Below are 20,874 nucleotides of genomic sequence, written 5' to 3'. Positions count from 1 at the left end.
GTTAGTAACACATTGTTTTGTGCCAGCTTCTGTGCATGTGAGGCACTGTGGGTCGGTTCCACTGATCGTTTTAAATTCATATCCATCCATTCATTCTTCGTCCTCACGCTTTGAATTCTGGTCAGTGGAGGATTTTGGACTTTTAATTTGTCATTTCATTTCGTCTCGTTTCGTACCATTAGGGCCGATGACCTCGATGTTAGGCCCCTTTAAACAACAATCATCATCATCATCATCATCATCATCATCATCAAGGCTGTAGCGAGTTCAAACCATTTGCAGAGGTTGGATAGCATTTTGGGGATGGTTCCTCTAACTCCTATCATTACACCAATTGCAGTCATTGATTCAAAATATTGTTTGCCTTGAAATAAATAGTTTGCTCATAGGTGTGTTTCATCACTGGCTTTTGTAGGTCTCAGACTCGATAGTAGGATCAGTGATGTATCCATGAAGAGAATTTGGCCTAAAGATGATATCTGCTCATTGATTGCTGTTAATACAGTATTAGAGAGCCCATGCACATCTTAATAGATGTTGAATCCTTTCTCCTTCAAGAAATTGATACAGCAGTGCAAAGATGCGAGTTTTGTAAGAGTACATCATGACCACAGTATCCCAAAATATGAGCAAAGGTTTCAAACTCTCAGTGTGAACATAACAGGGTGTTTGCCCTGAGATAGTCTCACATAGTATAAATAGCTGATATATTCAGTAATTTTAATAGCTTCTCGCCATTCATCGCATAATAGCTCCTAATGTTCTTGGACTCTTCGGTTTACTGCGGTGTACCTTTTGAATAGGAGCACATTGTTCCCTTTACTCCACCTCTAATCTTGTTATAACTTGTGTATCCACTAGGCTGTTTCAATCACAAATTGCTCCACTTTCTGATAGATTTAACGCAGTCAGGCTACTTGAAATTTGATCACAAATGTGCCTTGAGAAATTAAGCCTTGGATTATTTGACTTTTGTAAAATCTTACACAAGGTAATATGTTGTAATAGCAGCTCTTGTCATGAGCAGAATTGAACTTTGTATTAGCATATAGTATATAACTTGGTATATTTACTGGAAGTTGCAATAATTATTTGAGGCTTCCTCTCATCATCATATCATTATAGAGAAATTTTATTTGGTGTCACACTATGAATAGGGTATAGTACACTTTAACATGTGGAAATAATGACAGCAAATAGTTGGTTCATCTGGAAAAGAGCTGTTGATATGATCAGTTCTATGCTGTTCTTCAGGGAGTTCAATGCTGTGACAGAATTGAAGTTGATTTTTTTCTGTAAGGATCCTTCTCTTTTCTTGCAAAGTATTTCATTTCCACAAGAGATAAAGTTTCTCTCTACCATCCAATCGTATATGATGCATGTTCCATGGCTTTTGTTCATTTCTCAACAGCTTTCTTCAAATGATGTTAAATAGCATTGTTAAATAGCTAAATCTGTTTTTCCCAACAAAGTATTGTTTGTGAATTGGAGGTATTTAAAAAAGTGTTTTCATTGTTAGAATTTCGTCAGAATAGAAGATATGCAGTTGAAATAACACCAGCTTAGTATTTAGTTCACCATACTTGCTTGGGTAAACTAGTTACACTGTACAGTGCATCCTGTAATGAATAAAACTTCCAGGACAGCATCATGGTTAGAAAACTTTATGTAGCAGTGTTCATACAATACCGTAAATAAAATTTTAATTGTTCATTTACTGTAGTGAGAATGTTACTCTTTCATTTACATTTATGTGAGATACTTTTTTTTTTTTTTTTTTTCTCCCCTTTCTTTCCATATTATTCTACATACTAGTGTTTTTAGAGTTTGTTCATGTGTTTTCAGAGATTGACATGAAAAATTTCTATGGTGCATTCACATGTTGCATCTGATAAAATAGTCAAATTTTGTGCTTTGCTCGAATGTTCTGACGTGTTCTGAGTAATGTATATTAAAATTTGGCTCCTGCTTTTTATTTTTTGGTCAACAGTTCTTCTTTTCTTTCCTACGTTTGTAATATAAGATTCAAATGCCAAGGGCGTCGTTCCTTTTTATTTTTACTCGCCTTTCATGGCTTTCCAAGCTATTGTACACTAAACCTACAGAAGAAAAGGGATGACAGCTTAGTGATATTATTAGTGACTTCTCACCAAGGCAGCTGTGGTTTGAATTCCAGTAAATAATATAATGGTTCAGGTTTCATATGAAACTGCAGGTGCCATGCCTAGTGATCACATTAATAGTCGTGTGAAACTGCAATGATAATCATAATAATCATGTAGTTTTGTTATAAGCTGGTAAGTCTCCAAGGTGCCTCCAATTGAAATCCCAGCCAATGCACGTGGGATTGGTGAAATTAGAAGCAACATTTGTATGGTTCAGATTCAACATAAAACTAGAGTTCTGTGGCCACAATCTCGGATATCTACAGTCACAAGTTTGCTTTTTGGTCTTTTCTCCCATATGATGAAATAATTCTGATCTTCATATCAGAGCTTGACATAGCTTCCACTTCTACCAGATCACCTTCGTTCTCTTACATCCCCAGTGATACTAGGGTACTTGAGCCCTACAGCATCTTCCAATTTCTCATTCTCTTCGGTCCTCATCTTTTATGAATGGAACATCTCAATTGTTGTGACGTCAAAAGGCCTCTTCTCCTTATGAGTTGGAGGATCAAATGTAGGTGTAGAATCCTCTCCCTGTTATCCAAGACAAACCTAAAGGGGAGGATGTTATAGGCCACTTCATTATAAAAGAATTATAGCTGAAGTGCCTTGCAAATCTCAAGTTTTGGGACTGTCATTCCTGTAGCACTCTTGATCTTCGTGAACTTAATTTCATATTGTCTACTTTCCCACTGATTCTCTATTGGACCTTCTTCTCAGTTCTTTCTAGTTGTTTCTCTCAGCCCTTCGTTCCTTCCAAATTCTAAGATTCCATTATTAATAAGTGCATCTATTTCCTTTTCTTCTTCTTCTTCTTCTTTTATGACCACATAGGATCACTTTAGTCAGTCCGTCGTTCAGGTCTCTTTGAAGGGATTGTTCGGGCTTTGCGGTCCTCCCAGTACTTCTTCAGACGCTCCGATCTTCGTGCCCTTTCCTCAGTTGAAAATGTGCGTGTTGTTGGTTTGTTTTGTGTAAGGGTAAAGCGGAGGTTTGCATTCTTGAGTTTTGTATTCAATTTTATCTTATTTTTGGTGTCTTGTGTTGTAAGGCCTATTTCCTTCAGATCCTCTCTTACTTCTCTGATCCATTTACATCCTGTTGTGGTATTTTTTGAGACGAGATTGTGTTGTACTAGTTGTTTCAGAAGTCTCGAGTCCTGCATCCTCATGATATGTCCAAAGAATCCCAGTCTCCTCTTACGCATAGTATCTGTAATGGGTTCTAGCTCTTTGTACACGACTTTGTTAGGTATTAACCGCCACTGTCCATCTTTCTGATATTTTTTGTTGATACAGGTTCTTCCAATCCTCCTTTCAATTTTCTGAAGTCTGTCAGTCTTTGATTGTTTATTCAGGTAAAAGAGTGTTTCTGCTGCATATGTAGCTTCCGGTTTTATAACTGTGTTGTAGTGTTTTATTTTTGTATTTATTGATAGACATTTCTTTTTGTAGATATCCCATGTTAATTTTTGTGCTTTAGCTAATCTATTTGTTCTTACTTGGATTGAGATTTTTTCATTTAAGTTATGTGTTATTACTTCTCCAAGATATTTAAACTGAGTTACTATTTTGATTTTATTACCATTTATGGTGACTTCTTTTAGCTGTGTTGGTTTTTGGGGCATAATTTCTGTTTTTTCAAATGATATTTTGAGGCCAATTTTATTTGCAATGTTTTGAAGTTCTGATATCTGGGTTTTTGCTTCTTTTATGTCCACTGCTAGTAATGCTAAATCGTCAGCAAAACCCAGGCAATTTGTTTTGATTTTTCGGCCAATCTTTATTTTGGGGGGACATTTTCTAAACCATTCCCTCATTACCATTTCTAGAGCACAGTTAAATAATAGTGGTGAGAGCCCATCTCCCTGCCGTAGTCCAGTTTTAATTTCAAATGTCTCTGATGTTTCCCCCCTAAACTTCACTTTTGACTTGGTATTGGTGAGAGTCAATTTTATCATGTTTATTAATTTGGGGTGTAGTCCAAGGTGCCTTAAAATTTTAAACAGAGATTCTCTATGGATGCAATCATAAGCTTTCTTGAAATCTACAAATGTTATCACCATATCTCTGTTTCTTCTCCTGTTATAGTCCATTATCTATTTCCTTTTATCTATTAATACTATTTTCTTTAATAATCCATTGTATTTATTACTAAGGGTCACTGACTACAATGTTGGGTTTTATATTAATCATGTATTATTATTACAAACTGAGAGTGATTTTAGGCACGTAATGCATACCTCATCAGCAATGCAGATCCCACCATTGTTTCTCACAAGCTCGTAGACTTTCTTCAAGTAACCTTTTGGGAACTGCACTGTTCCACCCACACCCTGAAATGACAAACGCAAAGACATTCTGGTTAATATTACAACAGAAAATGTGAGACACAGATACAAAATTTTTCATAGGAAGATGGTTGTTTCAAAATCAAATACCAATTTGGTCATATTGGTTGACAGACTATAAAAAGTTGTGCCTGTTTAAGAAGTATACAAGCATAACTATAAGAGTTGGCAAAATTAAACTGAAATTTTCTTAGGTTTTCTGTGATGTTGTTTGGAATTTGTGAACATACAGGAAGTAAAGAGTGATGTATGTATGTATGTATGTATGTATGTATGTATGTATGTATGTATGTATGTATGTTGACTATTCAGCCCGAAGGCTGGTTGGATCCTCAACAGGTTCACAATTAGATGGCCTAGGTGTCACTGAAGAGGCGTACTAGGGAAATGAGGAGTGAGGTAGTTTCCCGTTGCTTTCCTCACTGAGCCAGAAGATGCTATTGCACATCAGTCTGCCAAGTCCACTGAAATGCGTGCACCAACTGACCCTATGAGCGACATTTTCACACCATTCATAGCAGGGACTGGCTGCATAAGGAATAGCATTACTAGCATCACTCATACCTCAGCCACTTTCATATTGTCAAAGTCAAGTATAAGACTGAGACAGGTCAATGAAAGTAACATTTTTATTCTAGCCCATACCAGCAGACATAGTGCACTGTAAACACTACATCTTGCCAGCAATAAGAGTGATGTATGGATGATATATCTACTTAATACAGACACCTTGTTCGTTCAAACAAGTGTCCCAACAGTCCACTTGATTATATCCCAAGCAAACAACCTCCATGATTGGTGGCGGAACCGTTCTTCAATGGTGTCTCTGGCTCACCATTGCTTGCGTAATGGCATTCCTTGATTTTCTTTTCTTTTCTTTTTCTCACCTGTCTGCTCACTGTGCTCGACCTGGTATGGCACGCCCTTACTCATTCATGATAAAATTCCCAACACCATCTGAACATTCTGCAACATGATACACACTCATTCCCATACACTCCATATGACAGTCTGCCACAGGGCCTCTCAGGGTCCATGCACTGTGCACGGTGCAAAAGACGACTTCGCTTGGTTGACCAGAGCGCAGACCCCCACTCCTCAATTTGGAGCAATAGCGCTCTCTGTCTCTTTCCCCACGCCTGTCTCGCTCGCTCCCCCTGTCTCCCTCTTCCTCACTTGCTCCGTAGCGCTCCAAATCTGAGCCGAGCTTAGCCGAGTAGCCCAGAGACAAAGCGTTGGTCTGAGCCGAGCGGGACCGATGCACTGTGCACAGGAACTCTGCGCTGCTGTCTGCATGCATGAGATTTTGAGAGGCCCTGGTCTACCATCATAAACTGAATAATCAACACTGGGCAATTCTGGATGAATTTGTAGCAAACACATTCTAGCCACGTTGCTTCCTCACATTCACACAATACACTAACACTTTCTAACAATACCAGATTTCTTTCTGGTATATGTAGCTCGCCCGGTGGCCTTGATCGTTAAGGCATTGAAGTCTAAATGGTCTGACACCGTGGTTAGTCGATTCAAGTCCCGTTGGTCAAAAAAAATGTCACCATCAGAATGTTGGCCAGCAGGGTAGGGGAGGTGGTGGTATACAATTTCTAATAACTAGATTGCTTGCCAAAATCCTGGATTAAATTCCAAACTTCTCCCTAGTGCTCATATGGAATGAGGGCATATGATGCTATTGATGGTGATTCATCCATCAGATGGAGAAGTTCAGCCTTGAGCAGACCCCTTGGCGCTATTCAGCAGAAGGAGGCTAGGTGCCAGCACCAGGTTTCACCCTCTCCCTACTATCATAAATCACGTCATTAATTTCATCTCATTAACTCTTCTGATGAGAATGACGTCAGGAAGGGCATCCAGTCATAAAAACCCGCCATGACAGATTCATCTTGCCTTATACTCGACCCCGTAGAGAAACAGGGCAAGGGTTGTACAAACATGTAGCTAGCCATTCACAGATTTTTGTGCAGTATTCTCTTCCTTCAAAAATTATGTTTGTACTAAAGTCTGTTTTATTTGGGCAACCCTCATGTAATGTTCTCAGTCTTACTTTTTACAGTAAAAAATTACAAAATGGTTATGCAAGTTTTTAAAAAAATTCCACTTTTTCTTTTTTTTCTTCGTGGTGATTGTTACAATAAAAGTCCACTGTTGCAAGAATTCATAATGGCAACAAATTTACTCGCTATACTGGATTGTCGTTTTATATATATGTTCATAACTTACATTTTCACGGGTGGTTTCCATATTGCAGGTATTTTTCTAATTCTGATATCACATAAACGCACGTGTTCAATTTCATTCTTAAAAGTTGTAATACTGTAACATCACTCCAGAGGCTTCTGTGGCAATCGTTCAAGTTCTCATACTCAAATACTCAAACAGTATCGCCTAACCTTACTTCGTTTATGTATTGTGAAAATATATTTCAAGCCCTAGTAGAGTAATGATAACCTTTGTGTTATACATTACTTGTCAAGTCTTTCTGAAATGCAATTTTTGTTTGCAAGTTGCTTTACGTCGCACCGACACAGATAGGTCTTATGGCGACGATGGGACAGGGAAGGACTAGGAGTGGGAAGGAAGCGGCTGTGGCCTTAATTAAGGTACAGCCCCAGCATTTGCCTGTTGTGAAAATGGAAAACCATTTTCAGGGCTGCTGACAATGGGGTTCGAACCTACTATCTCCCGAATACTGGATACTGGCCGCACTTAAGCGACTGCAGCTATCGAGCTCGGTTTTTTGAAATGTAATCATACACAAGAATATATAAAGTAACTTCTGAAATCAGTGATGTTCCCTGCCATCTGATTGTTTACTTTAGCCTTTATTTCTTATGAGTTAACAACTGCTTTCCGCCACATTATTATGTATTTATTATGAAGACATGTTCTGTGCTTTCACTTCGAACTTGAAGGTTTGCTTACTTATTCCATCTAGTTCTATATACTACTAGTCAATCTTTGGGATTGATACAAAATATTATCCAATAGTATACATGTTTTGACCCTTTTGGGTCATCATCAGTACTAAGGCAATAAAATTTTTAAAATTGAAACTTTTAAATAAAAATCTCCTTAGAGAATTATAGCTTATCACTCTAATTTTCTGTTGTAAAAGTTCTTGCTTTTCTCTTGTTAAAATACATTGGATGAATTTAAAATTGTTCATTGTTTAAATTGGAAAACTTGAGTGTAGTGTTGCTTAGATTATTGTGATGAATATTATCAAAATCTTATGGTGGAAGTTGATGTATTAAAGGCTATGGTCAAATGCTGACCATAGCTATGTAGTGGCTAATCTTCTAAAAGCAATGGGAACCAGTGCGGTGAATCCTATGAAAAGAAAATATTATTAAATTGTGAAAAAGTCTGTAATTAACATGGGAATTATCGATTAAGAATGAAATATTCTCACCTTGAAACCAATAAAACTAACGCCAATGTATTTTTCAGTACTTATACTGGCAATACTTCCAATAAGTTCTTAAACTCAGGAGTTTACAAACTCCAATGTACTAAATGTGATGCGAGCTATATTTACCAGACTGGAAGAAGCTTTCTAATTAGGTATCAAGAACATTTTAATGCCCTAAAGCATCAAAAAATTTGACAGTGAGTCGGCATATGGCTAATTACGGACATTCCTTTCAATCAATAGAGAAGGCCATGATAATTTTGCATCGAGCTAATAAGAGTAAACTGTTAAGTTACTTAGTATATCAACGTTGATTAGAAAAATAACCCCACACATAATATGAATAATTTGCAAAGAATCAATATCTTAATTAGGAGAAGTTTATAAATATAATGTTAAACCACGCATACCCTAACCCACTCTCCCCTCCTCCCCTACAACATAAACCCCTCCCCCTTACCCACCTCCTCTTCCCTCCGTACCCCCCTCCATCACGAGTATGCTTTCCGCTCCAATTTCTACTCAGTAGTGGGCCATCACTAGTCAGCAAAATACATACTCCACTGGACCACGAGGTGAGACAACTTCATTCTTATTCAGTAGTTCCCACATCAATTACAGACTTTTTCACAATTTTACATTTTCCTTTTATAGGCTTCACCTATGGCACAACGGCTCCAATTGCTTTTAGAAGATTAGGCACTACATAGGTATGGTGCACATTTGACACTAGCATTTAGAATGGACAACAAGATGATTTTTATTTCTCGTAATTGCTTACACTGGTCGACGAGTATTACTAGTTAACTTTTACAGTGTCTTCAAATATCAACGATTGAGTTCGCTAGCGCACATAGCGAGAAATCGATACAGAAGATTGATACGTTGAAAGTTAGGTCAAATGTTCCACCTTTACAATACCAAGATTCTTTATTAACTAAATATTTACATGATTTTTAATTATATCGGGACATGTTTCGTCTACCTTGTAGACATCATCAGCCATAAAAACTTTTGAGAAAAAGCTAAAGGACAAGGACAAAGTAACACATTAAAATAATTCGGATAACCGAGTATGTCATTTAAAATGGTGAAGAATTCAGAACTGTTTTGAGCATAGCACTTAAGAATACCGTTGACATTAAAATTAAAATTGTCCACATGGGATGATTCAGTAAAAACTTTGCGTTAAAATTCTTCCTTTTTGTGTGATGCGTTAATATATAATATTCTGTTGTCGTGAAGGCTTGATAATGAATTGCACAATGTTCATTCCAATAGGATAATAACGATGTATAAGAAATCCAGCGAGCAGATGTTAAAGCCGTCTTATTGGTGTAGTGTTGGTATTTCTTGTTGAGAGGTTAGGTGGAAAATTTGAATGTGATAACATAATATGGAATGTGCAATAGAGGGCCCTAGAACAAGAAAGATAGCTGTTGTTAGTGTTAAAATAGGCAAGTTTTTGTGTCTTGAGATGTAAAGTAATGAAAAATGAAAAATAAGAAGTGCGGCACATCTGATTACTTACGTTCTCGCCTGTCTGACAGCGACTAGTTCAGTGTGGAAGCCTGTGGTTGACTGAGCGAACTATGGAGGTCGTGTGTGAAGGGAGCCGCCATGAGGGGAAATTAGGGGAAGGTTAGGATCGGTAGGCGGGAAGCCGTCACATGGAAGCTTGTTAGTGGGTTTGTCAAAGTAAGAACTATTGAGCAATGCTTCAAAGATTACGTTCGCAGTTTCGGAAATTTCATTCAAATTGTGAAAGGGATTGCATTTATGATCTATATTAATATAGATGTTTTCTAAAACATTGAGTAAAGTGCTTTTACTATGAAAATAAAGAATTTTTAAGTCCTGTTCTATGGAAGTGAAGGAATGATTGGACTCTGTCATGTGAGTACTCATGGCGGAGTACCTTCTATGTTTTGCGGCGTTGATATGTTCCTTATATCTAACTGAAAAGCCTCTTCCGGTTTGCCCAATGTAGCTCGCGGAACATTGGTTACACTTTAACTTATAAACGCCTGACCTATTATATTTATTCATAGTGTTGTTAATTTTATGTTGGTTGTAAAAAAGGTTAGTATTATTGTTGGCTGTTTTAAAAGCAATGTTGATCTTATGTTTCTTGAGGGTGTTGGTGATATCATAAATTTTACTATTTGTATAAGTGAAAGTGGCGTATTTGTCTGTTTTTCTTTTTGTTTCTCTAAGTAAAGTTGAACTGGATTTGTTAGTAACTTTATTGATTATCCTGTCAATGAAATGCCTGCTAAAACCATTTTTACTCGCTATTAAGCGGATAAATACAAGTTCTTTTTTACGATTAGCATTTGATAAAGGGACGTGAAAAGCTCTATGGATTAAACTATAAAATGTAGCTCTTTTTTGAGATTCCGGATGCGTTGAGTCTTGTCGAATAGTATTAATAGTTTGGGTGGGCTTCCTAAATATGGTATAAGAGAATTTGTTGGAGCTATTGTTAAGTTTATTGTATGTAACAGAAGATTGATCGCAATCAATATAATTGGTGAAGTGCGTAAATATCGAGTGTGTTGAGAGGAAAACCATGCTAGCAACTTTCTGTAGAGGTTAATGTACTATAAATTTGCACGTTATTGTTGTTGTTGTTGTCTGCCCTTGCTGGCAAGACCTAGTGTTGCACTATGTCTTCTGGTATGGGTTAGATCAAGCTTGTTACTTTCACTGATCTGTCTCAGTCTCATCCTTAGCTTTGACAATATGAATGTGACTGAGGTATGAGCGATGCTAGTAATGCCATTCCTTATGCAGTTAGTCCCTGTGATGAATGGTGTGAAAATGTCACTTTTCGGGTTGGTAGCTGCATGCATTTCACTGGGCTTGACAGACTGATATAATAGCAACTTCTGGCTCAGTGAGGAAAGCAATGGGAAACTGCATCACTCCTCATTTCCCTCATGTACCTCTTCAGTGACACCTAGGCCATCTATAACAGCTGATGTTGGAGCTGTTAAGGATTACACCAGCCTTTGAGCTGAGTAATTAGAATACCGGTACATACATAAATATCAAGAACAGGCAAGATTTTGCCTGCTAAATTGCTTGTAATAATGGATGAATCAGTGAAGGAGTTCTTGTTATAACCAGAGGATATTACACTGTTTAATATAGAAGTTTTCAAGGGACAAAAAAACTGTTGTAAAAACGGAGTTCTTGTTATATGCCCTACTCGCTGTATCTACTGTAATTTTGTTTGGTTATACCTGTTATGTTAAATGTGTCATGAATCAAGTGTAGCTATTAGCAACTTGGGGTAGCAGTCATTATTTAACAGTTACTAAATACAAGACTACAAATTCAAGACATGACTAGAGGGGAGAAAGAAGGGAAAGGTCAGATTAGACTTGCAGACAAGCCCCTGGAAGTAGTGGAAACGTTTAAATACCTGGGGAGTGAATTAATGGAGAATGCTTGACTGGATGCTGAGATTAGTAAAAGGATTCAAGCGGGAAGTTGTTTCTATCATAGTGTAAGAAATATGTTATGGGACAAAGATGTGCCAATGGAAGCAAAGGATACTATGTACAAGATGTATTACGTACCCATAACAACTTACGGAGCAGAAACTTTCACAATGACAAAGAAGGATGAGAGTCGAATACAGGCAGCCGAAATGAAATCCTTGAGGAGTATGATACAGAAGAGTAGAAGAGACAAAATAAGGAATGAGAAAATCCGGGAAGAAATTGGAGTGGAAAAAATGAATGATAGAATAGAGAAGAGCCGACTAAGATGGTTTGGGCACATAAAGTGAATGAGCGACGAAAGAATGCCAAAAAAGGTGATGGAAATGCAAATCCAAGGAAGGAGAGGCCAAGGACGACCATGATTGAGATGGAAGGATACCATCCAACGCAACATTATAGAAAGAAACCTGGACTGGGACACAGTGTTGGAGGAGGAGTGGTGGAAAGACCGAAGCAAGTGGAGAGGAACCATATTTGCCCCTACCCGGCTACAGCTGGATAAAGGGAAATGATGATGATGATGATGATGAAATACAAGAAAAATTGAAAAAGAGAGGATTTCTGATTTTGCCCTCATCACTTTGCAGCCAAGAATATTGACAGCAGGATAACAATGGGAAGCCTAAGATGAATGGTACATCAACAGCCTACAAAGGCTACCTGAGTATTGATCCTCTGGAGTTTATCAATTTCACCATATATATATAAATGATAGTTTAGAAGTCTACTGCAAATTAAGATTCAAATACGGTACAATCTCACAATCTCTATTGTCCATATTGATAAATGGGACCAGGTGAATTTTTTAATTGAAAACAAAGAAAAAAGTTATTAATGGACTAAAATTTATTTGTTGTCACTTAAACTGCTTTGAAAAGTAAGTTACTTCTGCTCTACACTTCCTTACAACTGATTTTCCTGTTCATATCCATTCTACCGAACGAGTTGGTTACATATTTCGGGTCATGATGCCATAAGCTTGCATTTAGGAGATCAACAGCCCTGAAAACTGTCTCCCATTTTCACACCACACAAATGCTGAGGCTGTAGCTTAATTAAAGCCATACTTGCTTCCTTCACAGACCTGTTTTATCCCATCATCACCATATGACATATTCAAATCTGTGCAAGGCAATCGGTTTTCAATGAAATAAAGTTATATCATTTGCTCGTGAAGTTGTGCTTATGTGCATTAGATGGTCTTCAATTCTATTTCAGAAAGGTGGGAGGATGCATTACTCAAAGAAAGAACAGTCTTTAAAGCCTACGAAATCTCAAACATTTTGAATGATTTTACTTTGAAGATGAAGTCTTGAAAACATTATGGTGTTTTCCATGTGAAATTATTACTATAACATTCTACAAGTAAATACACTGGCAAAAAATAAAAAACCTGGTCCTTTTAATTATTTTATAATGTTTAAGTTTAAATGTAATGTATAATGAAATAATGTGTGTTTAACAGTAGTAAGTAAAGTAAGTAGTGTCGTGGTGGCTGCATTAGCTAGTGATTGAATGCATGGTCCCTCTTACCACACTAGTTCCTCACAAACGAGTGCTTTACCCATGCTGAACACCTGCTACACAGTGTTTTATTGCTTTATTGACTCCTTTCTAGCTGGAAAGCATAACCAGTGTCAACAATGGTTATTGTGTGATTTTCTTGTTAAATTAGGCTCTGACACCCAAAGATGTTACCAAAGCAGTCACCCTGATTGATGACGGACTCATCCTCCATAACACTGCTGCTGCTAAGCCCTTTCCACCCCGAAAGATTTTCTGTATGATTTTGCCTTATATTAGACTAAACAAGTCTCCTGAAGTTGGGAAAAATAGTGCCTTATATTAGACTAAACAAGTCTCCTGAAGTTGGGAAAAATAGTTTGAAAATTATTGTGTGTGCAGTTTTGAAGAAAATGGACTCCCAAAATGTTTGGGGTTAGGCTTTTATTGATTCTGTGACATTTTACATGTTTACATTCATATACACCTTAATGATAACTTTCAGTTATTTTATCTCTCTTTTACATATTTTTCTAAACACATATTCTCTCTCTCTCAAGATAATGTAAAAATTGATAGGCACAAGGTTTGAAATCTATGATTTAGACTTAACGTGAAACAATATTTATCCTTAGATAAGCACAAATATACATCTCATTTCTCACAGTGTAATTTTGTGCATTTATAACAACTTTCTAGGCAGCAAATTCTTTATGAATGGCTGTCATCTAAAACAGGCCAGTGGTCATACCCGTCATCACTTGTCACCTCTAGGTATCGGAGGTGTGTACTGTAAATCATCTTAGGGGGTTCAGACATACCATTTTCAACTTCAATTCCTCTTTTCCTAGCAGGGGTTGCCACCTCACTTCATCTACTGAAATTCTAAATTTCAGGAGATCTTTGATCTCTGTCTTGCTTCTCTTATTAGCCAGAGCATCTTTCCGATATAGCATCCAGCTATTTATCGTTGCTATATCTATGAAGTGAAGAATTATTTTCACAGTCAATTTTCTGGTTCTGAACCATGTTCGATAGCATTCCACCTGGTGATTGCAATATCAACCCCACCCCCATACACAGGTGGACCATCCACTTCAATATGTTTAGTTTTTCAGCCTTTGACCACCTTCTCATGTGCATCTCTGGATGCTTCCCAGTACATGTGGAAGCCATTACTACTTTTCGGTTGTCCCTCCACTCTGTTACAACAATCTTCTCACATATTCATTGCTTTCACCCCTATTCATCCTTTTCTGTAACAGTTCTACATTTTGAATCCTGTTTTTCATGACAGTGTCTGTTCCCTCAATCCCCTTTTCTGACTACCTGTAACAATGGAATAGTTGTAAAGTACCTGTCAAAATATACGAAACTTCCTTGAGGTAGAGAAGAAACAAGCCTCATAATAACTGTTGGATCAAGACCAAGTTCCCTACTAATAGAGGAGTTGACTGACCCTGATATACCTCAAAATGTAGCACAAGACCTTTGGAAGTAGTCAAAACAAAGTTTTTAGACCAACTGGACATGGCTTATTTTTCACATACTGCTTAATTTTACACCTCCCTAAGAAAGGAATAATTTTTTCATCAACTGAATAAATACCATTTCCCTGAGAAAGTTGTAATCACACATCACACACTTTTTGAATCACAGGTTGCACTTTCCAAAGTGCATTCGAGTCAACATCATTAGGTTTATCGACAATACTCTTCTGCAAAGTGTCTAAAGTAAGCGCTGTAAAATGTTTTAGCGTCCAGCAGCATAGCAACATTGCTCGACACAAAAATGTTAAGAATAATGGGGAATAAGAGTTATGTACTCTTCCCCATATTTTACTTCAACTAAACATTTTGTGTCCGCGGCAACTGTCGGCGCTTTCTTAATTCCAATAATTAGTATGATTTTCATTAGTTTTGAGAAACAGCAATGTGGTGTCTCTGTCATCATTATGTAAGATTGCAATATTAATAATTAAAGAAAAGTACTTTCTTTTTGCTAGTGGCTTTACGTCGCACTGACACAGATAGATCTTATGGTGACGATGGGGTAGGAAAGGGCTAGGAGTTGGAAGGAAGCAGCCATGGCCTTAATTAAGGTACAGCCAAAGCATTTGCCTGGTGTGAAAATGGGAAACCACGGAAAACCATCTTCAGAGCTGCTGACAGTGGGATTCTTTTTTTGCTAATTGCTTTACGTCGCATCGACACAGATAGGTCTTATAGCGATGATGGGACAGGAAAGGGCTAGGCGTGGGAAAGAAGCGGCCGTGGCCTTAATGAAGGTACAGCCCCAGCATTTGCCTGGGGTGAAAATGGGAAACCACGGAAAACCATTGTCAGGGCTGCCGACAGTGGGATTCGGACCTACTATCTCCCAAATACTGGATACTGGCCCCACTTAAGCGACTGCAGCTATCGAGCTCGGTACAGTGGGATTCGAACCCACTATCTCCCAAATACAAGCTCACAGCAGTGCGCCCCTAACCGCACGGCAAAAACTTCTGTACTGATCACAGTTTAATGATTGATAATGAATTTACTAGACGAATTACATCAAAAGTACTAGCAAGGAATTTGACTTAATTAGTGCAATAAGATTATACTGTATAATGAATTGTATCTTTAATATAAAAGAACTAGCAACAAAAAATCTTTCATTGGAAGTGCATCTGTTTGGTCATATTTTCCATGTTTTGGGTCATATTTAACTATTTTTAAGATCATATTTGCTTGCATATTTGGGTGATTTGTAGGTCCTGAAAATCTGAACCCTAGTTACGACTCTTTGGTGTGCGACCAGATCTGACCGGACAGCACTGAGCTACCCGCCTTCAATTCATTCACCAGTTCACTTAATGGACCGTGCAGCAAGTGGAGCGGAATGCTGTTCTCTGATGAGCCTAGGTTCTCCCTGAAATCTCCAGATATTAGAGAAAGAGCCTGGAGATGAACTACAGAATGGTATGCAGAGGGCACATTTTCCGTGCAAGGATGCCATTTGGCGCAGGCTTTACAATGGTGTGGGCCAGCACCTCTGTGGAGGTCCAAACAGAATTGTTGTTCATTGAGAACAGCAACCTCAACGCTTACCAGTATATTACATTATGCACTTTACTCCATTTATTGGAGATGAATAAGGCTTATTTATGCATGACAGTGCTCGTCCACATGCAGCACATTACATATCACAATATCTCAATGCCTGAGAAATTGTTTGACTCAAATGCAGCTTGTAACCCTGAATGAAACCCTAGAGAATATCTCTGGGGTAAGTTGGGTAGATGAATTTGAGGCCGTAATTCTGGTCCAGAAACATTAAGTTAAGAAGAATGAATCAATATCAACCAGACACATGTCATAACCTTAATTGAGAAGAGAATGAAGGTCATAATTATAACCAAAAAGGGACAAACCAGATACCACTTTTTCTCCCCCCCCCTGCTATTGTTAGCGTGGATATTAACATCATTTTCAGTGAAGATTAGTGACAAAACTTTGGAAATGATTTTTTTACTTTTTTCTACACACAACAGTCACTGTCTCAAAATTAATTTAAAAGAAGTGAACGTAGGTGTCACAAGCTCATAAAAGTGTACTCTTCAAGTTGAGTACAATTGCAGTTATGTTATTTTTTGGATTACTTTATTTAAACTTGAATTTTAAATTTATTTACAAGTGATGAAGTTCTCTTGCCAGTCAGTGTATTTGTGATGGTGTAGATCAAAGGAAATGGGCAGATATCGGCAGATAATTACTCTCCAAATATAAACCAGTGGTAGATGATTTATTGCAAAAAAAAATTAGTCATCCTGAGAACTATGATGATGAAACATGAGTGCTAAATTTTAAGTTTAAGTTCAGCTCTTGATGTACATCCAGAAATAAAACAAACGGGACGGTACATGTTAATAAATGGAAAAATCTGGTAAGAGATTTTAAAATATTAAAGTTACATTACTGGTCAAAACAACGAATACAAAATTTACAATTTAAATTCAACAATAAAATGGTCAGAACATTACTTAATTATGCTTGGTTCTCTGACCATCCTAGTTAATTCAACATTTAAATTACTATCTGTTCAGCGTAACTTCAAAATACACGTAACTCCAAGTGATAAAATAAGAAAAGTAAACTAAAAATAAATCTTTAACCATGTGCAATGACCTTAACACAACCCCAAAACTTAGGACAATGATGGTGACACATCAATAAATTACATAAAAATAAAATCACTCAACCTGTGGAAATAAAATTCAAGTAGGAAATCTCCTGTTACTATCATCTAAAAAAAAAAAGCAATAAACTACCACTAGATTATACTAAGAAAACACTATCTTACAAATATACAACATGTGTCAACACGTGTTTCATCTAATTTAATGGAGATGAAATAATTCCATAAATGATGACCTGAAAACAACAGTAATTAATCCCGTTGAAATATACTGGGTGATTGTGACTGATAAGGTTGTTGCTACATACATCGAACTCAAATCATTACGGAAATCCGTCAAATATTGAGGAATTGATCATTATCGTACAGCTACGCTCTGATATTATTGTGATTATGCTCATCAAATGTGACAAAAGGCTGTAATAATCTCATACGCCCAATTTTATTTCATAAGAAGACATGTGGTTTACGGTTCCTCGTGAAGGAATAATACCTCATGAAGATGCTCCTGTCTATATTTCCCCTCATGGATAACAACCAATCGCAGATATATCAAATGACTATGAATAATCCCTAAATATCCACTCATCATTATATTCAACGTCATATAAAATACTTCACATGTGCTTAGGATCATAATGGCGCAAAGATTCATCCCCAAATAGCACATAATATCATAATCCTACATCATCTCTCTACATGGCACAATGTGAGAGGAAAATGTCACAATACAATTTGCAACATCCGTCCAAAATATAACAGGAAAAATCACATAAATGACTTGAACCACACATAAGTGTAATAATCAAACAATGTCTTCCCTTAAATTACAGAAATCTGTTTTAAAAGAAATCTATCCATATTACTACCACAGCATTTGCCATCAGATGAGCTTAATCCCTTACGAAAATGTAGCAAACACTTCTGGAGAAATAAACTCTGAAGAATAAAAATATTACACTGACATGTTCCTCAATGTTGTAGCAATCAAATGGAAAAGTAATATTTACTAAAGGTTAGCAGATGGCTGATACTTAAATTAAGATACTCGTCTAATGACATGACTTGTTCAAACCCTCACAATCAATAATCTTGACATTCGGTCATCACGCACATCACAATCGTAAAGTTGAAGAAAAGCACAGACTCCATGTCATATAATGAAAGAAAATGACATGTTAAAGTTGCTTAAATCTAACCAAACTACTGTTCAACAAATAATCCCTCCAAGAAGATAGTTAATTACTTATTACAGCTACGTAGCTAGAAGTTGAGAGGCTGAAGCTGAGCTGTTTGAATTAGTCGCTTCTCTTAGTTCCTTTTTGAGATATTCCTTTCAATGGCCGCTCATTCTACTGAATTTCAACAGAAGCTTGTAAATCTAGATCGCAGTCGATATTATCTTCGGAACCATTATCACTGGTTGAATAGTTTGGGTCATTCACGTGGCGAATTTTCAACTTAACTTTGACGTCTTGATAACCCTGGTTTCCATCTAGGCTGGATTCCTGGCATTAGGATGCTGTTGGCATCGGTCCTCCTTCTTTGAACTGGTACTTCTTGATGTTCACTGAAACTCGTACGAAAAAGATTAGTACTGATTCTCAACTCATAGCTTCACAGTTATCACGGAATAACACATACTTTATTCATAAGCATTATTGATGTCTGCTATGTGAGTTTAGATGGTCTTTAATATGACTGAGAAGCAAGACTGCTCCCCATCGTGGAAATGAGCAAACAGCTGTTCTGTCCTGCACGGCCTCCCTGCGTACTGAATGATGATAACGCGGCCAAATCCAAAAGCAAGTGAACAGGTGAGAAGCAAGTTAGCAAGCGAGAGAATGGTTCGTTGTGTGCATGGAATATATTCCGAGCTCTATCCTTCAGTGTAACTTGTGGTTCAATTGACGTCCTAAATTCCTTAGTGTTCTAAATAAATTGGCACACTGTTTCTTATTAAAATTAATTAATTACACAGTGAATTTTATCTCATAATATCAATGTTTTATATTTTCCTAAATATATTATTAAGTCTGTCACACACATGTTGAAGAATGTCTGTTGTGGCGTTGAATCTAAAAATTTGATATTACGGAAAGTTGTAAATGTAATGTTTCCTGTATATTGAAAGCCCAGTAGTATTAATAAATTTATCTGTCTCTTCCTGTGGTGACAATGTTGGTCTTCACCCTCCAACAGGTTATATAAAAAGAAAAATAGAAGTTACCCTTTTCTTTCGCCTGCCGAGGCCCAGCGCGGAACACGTGGCGTATAGTCCGATCTCATAACATTTGCTGCCAATCACAATAGACCTAAATGTCACAATATCTATGCTAAAACAACAAGCCAACTGCACATTGTTGCCAGAACTAATACATTAAGAATTACAAAGTATACTTTGCATTATGTTGTTAGTCAAGAATAATTCAAAACACCTAAATGGATCAGCTTCTACATTTGACGTAGGTCCTGGTTGGATATGAACTATGTTCTTTTTTTTTTTTTTCCCTATGTTTGAATCAGTTGTTTTCCATATATGCCCATCCTTACCAAAGAGTTTATCCACTTCACCGTCAACAAAAAGCTTTTCTAGAGGTTGAGAGGCTGAAGCTGAGCTGTTTGAATTAATTGCTTCTGTTAGTTCCTTTTTGAGATATCCCTTTGAATGGCCGTTCAGTTCACTGAATTTCAACAGAAGCTCGTAAATCTGGATCGCAGTCGAGATTATCTTCGGAACTATTGTCACTGAGTGAATAGTTTGGGTCATCATCGGAGAATCTTCGTGCACAGATTTGTTTTAAACAGTTGTCTTCTCTGCTCTCAGCTTCATCCAGCTCGTCAAGAATACGGCAAATAAACTCCTATTTCACTCTTCATTTATCCATTGTGTCCTGAAAAACGCCTAATAACTATAAAGCAACCATCCAGAATGAGCAACTTACCTGCATACGACAACATCCAAGTACCTCTTACATACTTAAAATATGTACGTTTTACGTACAAACGATAATGCATCAATACTAACAATACGTTTAAAAAAAATGCATTGGCTCCTCACATATTCATCTAAATGCTATAGTGACATCTTCCACATTGATCAGTGAAGTTCTGCATGGAGGTAGTCTGTTGGGGATAACACGGGAAGGAAGGTTTTGAAAATATTTCTAACCTCTTAAAACACAAACTATAAATGCTCACGATTTGTATTCAGAATTTCCACCTATCTTTTGGTAATAAGAATTTTATTGGTTTTATGTCCCACTAACTACAGTACTTTGATGGGTTTTTGGAGATACCAAATTTGAACCTTTTATGTGCTGGTATATTTGAATACCTTCAGGTACCACCGGACTGAGCCAGAATTGAACCTGCCAACTTGGACTCATAAGGCCATCACTTTTACCATCTGAGTCACTCAGCTTGACTCTGTCTTTTGAGCTGTCAGGTTATTAGATACTGTAACATGTTGGTACTGACTTCCAGTGGCTGTCAGTGATGGACAACTAGGTAGGTCCTCAATTGTTGTCAGCACCATCTGGAAACTAGAGAAGAGCAAAAACAGTAGGCAATGACTGTGGATTTCTTCCTACCCATGCATAATTATTTACACGGAATATTCTGCAAATTCACTAATGAAAAGCAGATAAACAAGATTCTAAATTACACACACTAAAACAGTATCCACAATCACACAGTTTGTTCAACAGGCTTCAACCATTTATA

General features: G+C 37.2%; 1 protein-coding gene across 1 annotated transcript in view; it reads right to left on the bottom strand.

Moving 5' to 3' along the window:
- LOC136867476 (alanine--glyoxylate aminotransferase 2, mitochondrial) overlaps positions 1-20,874 on the bottom strand; it is a 143,490-nt gene that overhangs the window by 39,996 nt on the left and 82,620 nt on the right. Inside the window, exon 7 of the mRNA XM_067144688.2 lies at positions 4,411-4,503. Coding sequence (XP_067000789.2) covers positions 4,411-4,503 — 93 coding nt within the window. The remainder of the gene's footprint in view (positions 1-4,410; positions 4,504-20,874) is intronic.

The sequence above is a fragment of the Anabrus simplex genome, chromosome 1, assembly GCF_040414725.1.
Source record: "Anabrus simplex isolate iqAnaSimp1 chromosome 1, ASM4041472v1, whole genome shotgun sequence".
NCBI lineage: Eukaryota > Metazoa > Arthropoda > Insecta > Orthoptera > Tettigoniidae > Anabrus > Anabrus simplex.
Note: the sequence above shows the minus strand (reverse complement) of the source record. Positions and strands in the feature narration are given on the sequence as shown.